At 41.9% G+C, this 10,019-nt stretch overlaps 1 protein-coding gene across 1 annotated transcript; it reads left to right on the forward strand.

Annotated features, from left to right (window-relative positions):
• The first annotated feature begins 911 nt into the window (after window positions 1–911).
• On the forward strand, window positions 912–9,067 carry Ccm3 (programmed cell death protein 10 Ccm3). The gene is made up of 8 exons (XM_075891240.1): window positions 912–1,113; window positions 1,645–1,698; window positions 2,187–2,310; window positions 3,177–3,303; window positions 3,923–4,004; window positions 4,784–4,866; window positions 6,874–6,972; window positions 8,361–9,067. Exons 1-7 carry the CDS (start codon window positions 1,042–1,044, stop codon window positions 6,956–6,958), a joined length of 627 nt encoding a protein of 208 aa, XP_075747355.1. The 5' UTR covers window positions 912–1,041; the 3' UTR covers window positions 6,959–6,972; window positions 8,361–9,067.
• Window positions 9,068–10,019: the final 952 nt, after the last annotated feature.

Here is a 10,019-nt window from a genome sequence, read left to right on the forward strand (position 1 = left end):
TTAGAAACGTATTGCAAAATATTTTGCCACCGGCATATTGAACTAATTCGGCATCGCGTGCTCTTGCGGTGGCTTTCTACATGAGAGTGCGTGTTCAGTGTTCGATTGGGGAGCTTGTCTCGCGGATTTAGAGCGGCTCTACCGAAGAGAGAGAGAGAGAGCATCGATGAAACCGAACTGCGTGTTTGTTTTCCCCCCTCTCCACGCCTTAAGCTGTGCGCTTTACCTTCACGACAAGCGACAGGTCACGAAAACAGGTTCTTTCTCTGCTCCCCGTTAGCGTTGTGTCACCTGCGGCGCAGCGATCGTTGTGATATAACTGCGACGGAAGGAAACGGTGAATCAGCGCGAAATAAGGAAGACACGCTCGAAAGACATTGGATTAGCAAACGGGAGTCTTAATGGGCAAAGTTTTTGTGTCTTTTCTTTTTTTCGGACGTGAGGATACGTTATTGGGTGCCGGGCCTTTGATAGAAGAATATAGGGTGTCAAATAAAATAAACTGCCGCCAGCACGTTTTATTGATGGCCTGTATTTGTTTCAAGAATAGTACAAAGAAGCTGACAGCTCAAATTTTACCCTGCATTGTCAACCACGATCGTGGGTGATATTTACTTTTTCGATTGCGCGTCGCAGCCGTCATTCCACGAATAAATTTCACAACTTGGTTTTGAAAGATAGCAAGGCTGTCTATTTATCCAGCCCCAACAATATATGAAACAGGAGTAAGGTGGGTAAATTGGCGTTATTTTCACGAGGTAAGTGCGTTGCTGTGAACATTGGAGTGGCAGCCAGCGCGGACATCTTTTCGGCGGAAGAGCGCAGCGCGGCGTAGCAGACAACGTTTTCCGGTCCAACACCGGAAGTAGCTGTGTGCGCGATCGACGCGTCACTAGGCGGCGGCGCGCCGAAAGTGACAAGTGGCGATGCTAATCGGGCCAGCAGCTCGCGTAGGTCGTCGGCAAGACCACAGCAGCTGATCGCGAAATCGATTTCGCTTTCTTCCGCGTGTCATCGGGTCCACAGCACAACACCCGAAGCATGACAATGGGAGAAGAGTCTCCTGTCTCGTCGCTCGTGTTGCCCGTGCTGATCCGTCCTATATTGGACAAGGTAAGCGGTCGTTTCCGCGGTGCCTTTCCGCTTCAAGCTGTCGACGCCAGTCGCCTACCGCAGCTACCAACGCTACCGCCTTTACTTTCGCCCTCTTATTGCAAACCCTTCGTACGTTGGTTCGTCCTAGTTGTCACCGTTTTTGTCGCCGGGATAACCGATGTACCAGGCGAGTTGTGGACGCGAGTCCGGGCTAGCACTCGCTCGGAGTCGCTCCGACGAATGTCCGCCGTTGTTGGCTTTTCTGCGAGGGGGCTTTTTTGAGGTTTTTGTTATGCGGACTGACCTTCCGACTCGCAGCGTTCGTGAACAGTTCATTTTACCTGCTCAGGTCAGTTTCTTGACGGTTGCTTTACCTGCAACGGTGTGGAGGGGGCCTTAGTCGGAAGCGGAAAGAGACCGAGATCGCTCCGTCCGTCCGCTTTCGTACCGTAGCCTCCCCTGGTCTTCTTTCTATATCGAGCAGTGACACATTGTGGAGATGTGCTGGGTATGCATTCTCACACGTTTGTATGTCCTTTCACTCAACAGCTGGAGAGAAAAGACTTAGGGGCAGCGCAAACATTAAAGGGAGCCGTCACCAAGGTGAGCTTCGGTGTTCTCTGCAGTTAACTATTGCTAATATTGTAGTTTGCATAAATCAACAAAGCAGTAGTGTATCGCATGAACGTATAAAGGCTGGCGACAAATTACTGCTGTGAGGACAAGTTAAAAAAAAAATGAACGTCATCGTATGTTTGTGTGTTAAGTGTACTCCTCGGCTACGTTTCTTGAATAAATCAAATAGCTAAAGAAAACCTCGGTTTGATTGTGGGTGAAACTTTTCACGCTACCGTGACCAAGTGTCAGAGGTAGGTATCAATAATGTTAAATTGTGACTAGTACTTTGTCTGTAGTTAAACTTTTGTTTGTAGCGATTGTGAGCAAATAATTAAACATTACTTATCATTATTGATCTCTTGAGAGAAGATATAAATGTTTATAAACCGAGGCGCTTGCTAGTTTTGCTGTAAAGCTAGCAAGCAAGTTTTACATGTGCTGTAAAAGAGTGGTTAATTATTTTTTCTTTTCAGATTGAAATGGAACATCCTGGCTTTTTGTACGACCTTGTAATGGGGCTGATTAAGGAGACTGACGTTTCTGTAAATGTCACAGAATGCTTGTTGAAACTTCAAGGTTCGATTCCAGATAATGAAGGTATGCATAACAAAAGTTTAGTTTTGCAGTTACAGGGATTGCCCAATACAAGTGTCACACAAGCACTTTTGATTATACTCAAAGCTGAGTGAGCTTAAACTTATCAATTGTGTATGACTTCCATCTTTAGCTTGAATAAAAGACCCAATCATTACCTATAGGTGGTAAGTCAAAGTGCATTATGTTGCACTTTTATAAGTTCATCATCTTGAGGATATCTTTTCACATATGAAAGCACACTTACACTTACTTAAAAGCCTGTACAAAAGAGTCGCTAAGATAAGGTTTCACAAGCGTTTAGATGCCTTGCCTTTCTTTTCTAGTTTATTGAGACTGTTTATTTATTGAGACAATTTTATTGAGACAGTTTGCGTATCGTGTAAGCAAGGGCACTGACAACAGCTTTGAAGTTTTTATAAGGCCAATCTGTTGTTTTTAATGGGTTCTTATGGAGAGTGTTGGTCTATAAAGATATATAATTATACATTTATTTATGAGCTCAATACATGGCATAATGTGTAATGGGCACACTTTCGAGCATGGATTAAGGCATACACAGAAAGCCTCTGCTGGATATTTTGCTTGCTTTTTAATCATTAAGGCTTGGCATCATATTTTGCACATTCCGCAGCTACCTCTGTGCGCCCCGTTGAGCTGTATAGAAAGTGCTTTGATGCCATGACCCAGAGTTCTAGAAACATTGTGTTAGTGGAGGATTCAAGTGTGATCAAACGCTTGAACTTATACGGTTGTAGTGAGCTGTGTGAATAAGGTATTTATTTTATCAAGTCGCAATACTCATGCTGTTACCTCTTGCAGGTCCTTTGTGTGCATTTTTATAAAATTTGTAACCATTTACAATGCAGACCTCAAGTGCTCCAGGACGGAGGATGCTTTCCAAGAATTTAACCGGCGTGCATCGTACCTAAAGAAGGTTCTCAGCCGTATCCCTGATGAAATCAACGATCGCAAGACATTTTTGGACACAATTAAGTGAGTGTTAAGTCTAGTTGCATCCCTAAGTTTTATAGTTCTTTTGTTTGCTGAATCTTGAGTGCAGCAAATTTTTTGTAGTGACTGGATACACGTACAAGAGGTGGTGAACAGGATGCACGTGATATGAGAAGCTGCCCACTGCATAACGAAACTTTTGAACAATGTGCATCAGCCCATTCCACTTTTAAGTGTTCCAATGCACTCCTCACTAGCCTTAAAAGACTCCCCTCCAGTATTGAGCACATTCCAGAAAGGTTTGAAATGCTGCTGTTGACTTGCATCGCGAATGCTTTTTGCATACTTCATTATTTCTTGGCTTTTCATTGTAGTTTTGTCGTACATTATGTTGGAACAGGTTCTAGCAAGTAGACTAGTGGTCTTGCTATAAACATGAGCACTCTGACCTGGAAACTTGACCAAAGAATATATATTCCCTTTGTCTATTACATTGTGAAGGAAGAAAAGTAGAAGTTTAGGGGCATTTTTTTGTTAGACACAATATTAATGGGAACTGTCAGACAATTATATACCTTTTCTCATTAATATTGTGTCTGTTATGTTGTGTTTTTTATAACAATGTTGTTTGTTTTTATTGATCATAAACTTCATCACGCAGAGAGATCGCCAGTGCAATCAAGAAGTTGTTGGATGCTGTTAACGATGTGTCCACCTACATTCCATCACCCTACAGGAAGCAGGTGCTTATTCCTTTTTATTTGTTGTATGTCATTGATCTCATAAAAAGAAGTACAGTAGATGCTTATGCACAAGGCTTATGGTAAACAGTAGTTGTTGTTTTATTAACTATCTGTCAATAGAAAGGCCGGTTAAAAATTAAACAAGTGCCAGCCTTTACCAAAGAGTGGCCAAATGTTAAAGACATCGGCAACCATGATGGTGTACTGCTGGTTTACACTTGATGTGTCCATTATTTTTCATAAGGATATGCTGGGGAATCTGGTAAAGGGAGAACCGAAGAAAATAGTTGAGCTAGGCATTTTATCATTGTGGGAGGCTCCCCCAGCAAGCATTTCGTTCTGAAAGTATAAGAAATTGTTTCTCGGTGTCTCTGAAGTGGAGCATTGGTTTATGCAGTATATTTCAGTCTGATGATAATGATGAAAACTTTATTTGAGTGTAGTGATAGTGTACCGACAAGTTCAAGTGCTTGGAGACGGAACATATGATTTTGAGTTGGTTCTGCATGTTGTTGTCAAGAGTTTGTTTCATGAACTTTGAGCTACATCCTACCATGTACCGAATAGTTCTGATGGAACATAACAGGCTTCCATTTTCAGAAGCACAAAATATAGTTTGGTATGGGTTCCAACCCGACTGAGATCTTTTCTGACGTTTTTAGTGTTGGAAATAGTGTTTGAAAAAGTGGAGTTTCTAAACACTGCCATGAAGCTCAAAACTCAACTAGTTGGTGAACTCTAGTAAGTTCGTGTATTGTTACCTCTTTTATGTTTCACAGGCATTGGAACATCGAAAAAGGGAGTTTGTAAAGTACTCCAAACGCTTTAGTAACACGCTAAAGGAATTCTTCAAGGAGGGACAGTAAGTGGAAGATTTTTTTTTACTATATCTTGTAATCTGCACTGCATGCTAATTTATGCTGCGAATGGGCTGTGAATGTATTTGTACGACTGTGTATACACATGAGCTTTTGAATCTTCAATACGAGTGACAGTGACGCTGGTCAGGGTAGTTGCGCTGTTCTGAGAGTGCAGAAAAGGCATGACAATGGAGCTATTTCTTGTTTGCACGTTTGCAAATCCTATTGTGATATGCTCATTCCACTCAGTATTTAAATATATTGAACATAGAATTTCTCACAATCATACCGAGAAGGAAATCTGGCGCTAGTGAGCTGCTGGATGCAAGGGAATGACTGGATACATGAGCTTCGAATTTGACTCGGATTTGTATACCTTGAAGACGCGTCTGGCTTCACGTTAAAATGACTGATGTCTTACTAAAAGAGCACGTAATAAGCTATTTATTTTTGTCATTGCACAAAAACATTTTGTATTTAACACTAGAACCTTTTACGTTGATGTACAATTTTACGAAGCGTAAGAAGTAACCAACGGTCGCTAAACTTGGCCGGCAGACGACAAGAAAGCGTTCCTCTCCCACTTTTATGTCGTGTGTTTCTTTCTTTCGCCATTTTGTTGTGGCGTCAAGGCAAGTGGACTTTTATTTTAGAATGTAATACACGTGAATAAGATCCGCCTATAAACGTTTTGTTTTAGTAAAGCTTTATTAACGCAGTCGTATTTGCTTTTGAGTCGAAGCCTCGCTGAACACCAGCCAACACCAGCCTCGCAGACACATATACCGTCATTCCCAGTGCTCCGACATCGCCCCTTAAGAAATTCGCATAGACGGTGGCATCACTCTTCCCTCTAGGTATTTCTGAGAAACTTTATAATATTGAATTACCTTGGTGACCGTGTAAATAGAGTGTATCTCTCTGAAGTTTTCCATGCATGCTGTCTTGTGTCGTTGTTGCCATAATTTTCGTCGCTCTCTTGTACAATGTTAACCATTCATTGTGTGGAACACAAGTACTTACTTTAGCATGTCTTCTTTATCACGAACATTTCAAATAATAATTGGAGCACATAGCTGATTGGAGAACAATAGCTAAACTTTTGATGGACAGTAAACTCTGTACCCATCTTCAAGATAATTATTTCAGGGGAACACAAGGGTGAACAAATCCTTTGCAATGCGGGACAATGTTTCGAAGATGGTGTGTACAGTCGGCATTGAGAGTGCTACAGATATGCACACACTGAAAGTTTTTTCAAGGCAGCAAAATCTGTGCCTTGAAAAAAACATTGTTTTTTTTTTTCACCTTGATACGCTGTGCAGACATGTATCAGATTATGGGAAAGTGCAAGGCCAAAGTCAAACAGGTGTACAAAGTCGCGCAGTCTTTGGAAGTGGTAAAATGAGTGTTAACATGCAAATTTCCTTTGATGGGCCTAGGTTGAATTCTCTGGTAATACCTTATATGCGGCTTTTCGCTTACCCTCTGGTATCATGGCCACCATCTATGGAAGTATGACTGAAGTTTATATATATTTTCAGGATAATGCCATGCAGGCCTTTTACACAGGCTGTGGCTAATAACATCAAATTAACCAGTTGCTGGCATATGCTAATCAACATAGAAGTTCCTTTTGAAAACAGAACCAAAGCAGGAGAGCACAGAAGCGTTGTTGTCTGTTGACAGTCAAATACGTGGATGCATACAGGTTGTGTAATGCACCAATTATTTTGACCTATACAAATTTGTAGCTGGTTTGCAGAAACAGTCAAGTTGATGCACCTTGTATGGGACCACCTAGCAATAGCATGTCGGTTTTGTAGCATATGGTGTCACTGATGCACCTTTATCAGGCAGTGTTGCTCCAAGAACATGCCATCACTATCTTTCATGCACTTGAAGTAATGCTTATTCTTATTCAGTTTACATTGAGACGCCATTTGGTAGCACGTTGGGCAGCAGTCATAGCAAGGGCCCTTGCTTCCCTTGTTTGCCTTCTCTTCCAGGGTGCAGGCAGTGTTTGTGAGTGCTGTGTACCTTATCTACCAAACAAACCACATAATGGTCACCGTCAAGAACGAATGTGACTGAGGCCAAATACCGAGGTGAGCTGGCTTTTCTCCCTTGCAAGCAGTGTGCGGGAGTTTTTGTCAACAGGTTTGAAGGACTGTGCCAAAGCTGTTTGATTCACATTTGCATCATTCAGCCTAGGTTTATGAATAACATGAAAAGCAAGCAACGCATCTTTTTGCAGATTGATAGCAGGCACCTCTCTTTGTTATTCAAGTGCGCCGTATAAACTGCTGTTTACCAATCTTTTAATACTAGTGGTATCACATTTTTTCCAAATGTGATAGTAATATCACGTTTGGAAAAAAAAGTTTGACAGTCAGAGGGTCAAATTTATTGTCTGTTACAAACGTTTATCTGTCTCTGTTACAAAATGTTTGAATTAATCGGGCAGGTAGTGCACCCAGCCATGTGAATGAATTGTGTCCAGTCTATCCTTGTGTCTGTTTATCTCCATGCCTTATAAAGGCGTTCCACAGTAGATGCTTGGGGTTTGTGGCTCATTTTTATTAGATGTGATTTTCACCTTTCAATTTTGTTTGGGTTGATATGCTGGAACATGCATAGCAGCATGATTTTTGTGGCATCTTGGTGCGGGCTGGTTGCAAGTTCAGTTTTTTGTGCCTGGGCCTACACAGTTCCATTGGTAAATTAGCAATGGTAGATTGCAGTTTGCTGCTAAGTTGATGAAGGCTTGTTTAGTCTCCGAAATGCATTAGGCAAACCAACTGAACACATTGCCACTGATGTCAAGGGTTCACGTCTTCCGTGTTTTAACATTGTGCATGTCTGGAATGTTCAGTGAGGTGCTAAGTGATGTTCAGAACTTTGGTTGGCAGTATATGTCTTCTAAAAAAGGTGGGTCTTGTGGAGAAGGGGGCAGTTCAACAAGTCAAGAAAAGTTGGCCATTTATATATAGTTTATTGCAGACTGCATGGAGAAACAGGAAACGGGAAACGAAATGTTATACGTTTGATTAAAATAAAAAAAATCATTTGCATAACTAAAGCAGCTTGTTTTGTGATATCCACACGTATTGATGTTCGAAGCGTGAATTGAAACTGACTATCAAAGCAGTACAATAGTGGTTGGCCTCCAGAGGTGGAGAAAATAGGATGGTTGCATTAAGGCTCTTGCATCAGAGGTTGGATTGCAGCTACGGAAACCAAAGGCTATGGCACGATGTAGTGTAGTTGTTTCCATTAGAGAGCGCCCAGGTTGACTGGACATGCACACTTTTTTGATTGCTTTAAAACGTCGTCACAGCTAGCCGACAATTATGGACAAGTTGGTCATGCACCACTGCAAATAGTTATTGTAACTGGAAGCAGACTTGGGCACAATGCACATAATGCAACTTTTGACATGGCACCACTTTCTCTGCACTTGGTGTAAAACCTGAAAGCTTCATTTTATTTGCAGGAAAATTACCAGGTCTGAATGCTGGCAAATAGTCGGCTACAGGGCCCACGTGGATATCTAGGAAGCAGAGCTGGGATCCAGGGAACAGTTACGGTGCAGTCACGGCTGACGGCGTCAGTGCCCACATCTTATCAGTGCTGTGCTGAAACCCAGTTGTGTGGTTGCATTGGCATTTACACTGGACAGTGTAGAGCTGCATGGAGGGACACTAACACAAGAGCCTTTACATACGCATGAATGTGTGATATAACACTGGCGCTGTGTCAGTAGTGGGCCTCGTCCCATATGCCTTCAACAGTTCATTGTTTGTGAATGCATGCCTTTCTCTAATTTAGTTTGTCCATTGCAGATTCTAATCAGAACTAGCATTACCTTCTTGCTATGTTTCATTTCTTCTGTGTGGAACATTTTGCTACTAGCTGTGTATTTAGAGTGACCCACTGTAAACAGGAATAGCTTTATTATGGAGATTAATGTAGCAGCAGCCAAGCATGCACGTCTGACGAGTTGCATATATGAGCCAATTGCCAGGCATAACTTTACCTGCGACTCTTTTGGATGTTTAGCTTTACTAGGACAGAAATATGTAGCTGTTGAAAATGATTAACGTGGTTTCTTTTCTGGTCATAGCTTCGTAGGCGAGAGCAGCCAACATAAGTGCAGAGATTACAAATGGCACATTGCTTGTGCCAACACCCGAGTTTTGACATTACATTCTTTGAACATATTCAACAAACTTTAGCTGTCAAATAGTTGCTTCTGTGCAGCTAACTGGTAGCATGTTGTTTGCAGCAACTTAGTTAAAGTGACACATTATCTAATATGATTGCCTGGACTTACCCTCATGAAGGCCGCAGTAAATCAGTATGTTAGTGCAGAGCTCTTGAAGCCAACAGTACTGTATTCGCTTCTTGGATTTTCATGAGCAACTTTAAGTATCCCTCCTCTGGCCCTAAATTAATACAGCTTTCGATGTCGCTCCATGGGACAGGGTAATATTGACTCTCAGAGACAGCTGTGTTTGTAAAAAGCACTATTATGACTCCTCGCAGCTTTATGAAATAAACGTAGACATGTAATAATGAGCTTGTTTACGATGAAGGTGCAGCCACTTTTTTCTCTCACATTGATTCAAGCATTACAGAGCAAGTTTTGACGCTCAGCACTATGTTTCTGCTGTAAGGCATTTTGTTCTGTGGTAGTGCAAGTGTAACTATGCAACAAGTGTTGACTGTCCTCACATTGTTTCTATCCCCAGTGCATCCACATTAAATGTGGCATGTTTTCATCTTTCCTCCTCCCAGTTGACTGTTAACTACATGAGCAGTGGAGATGTTGCATATTGTCTTCTCCTCTTATCGATACAACATTATTAAAGACAACACAACACTTTTACCACTGTGTCCAGTAAGTCATTCTTGGGTTGCCTTTTTGAATATTGAGCCCCCAAAACTTTGCATTCACTACCCACCACAGTATATGAATAGGCAAGGCATTGCGCCGCTAATCTTGACGACGCAAATTTGGTTCTTGGCCAAGGTGGCCACATTTTTGTAGGTGTGTTCAGCACATTGGACGTGTTATTTAAAGGCCACAGCTTTGGCCCCTGCCAGCGATAACTTATTTCTTTGTCCACTTTACCTTCTTTACATTTACGCT

The sequence above is a fragment of the Rhipicephalus microplus genome, chromosome 1, assembly GCF_043290135.1.
Source record: "Rhipicephalus microplus isolate Deutch F79 chromosome 1, USDA_Rmic, whole genome shotgun sequence".
Classification (NCBI taxonomy): Eukaryota; Metazoa; Arthropoda; class Arachnida; order Ixodida; family Ixodidae; genus Rhipicephalus; species Rhipicephalus microplus.

Coding starts and splice junctions, on each gene's coding strand:
- Ccm3 (XM_075891240.1), top strand. CDS start 1,042: ATGACAATGGGAGAAGAGTCTCCTGTCTCGTCGCTCGTGTTGCCCGTG. Junction 2,311..3,176: donor TTCGATTCCAGATAATGAAG/GTATGCATAACA, acceptor TTTACAATGCAG/ACCTCAAGTGCTCCAGGACG. Junction 4,005..4,783: donor CATCACCCTACAGGAAGCAG/GTGCTTATTCCT, acceptor TATGTTTCACAG/GCATTGGAACATCGAAAAAG.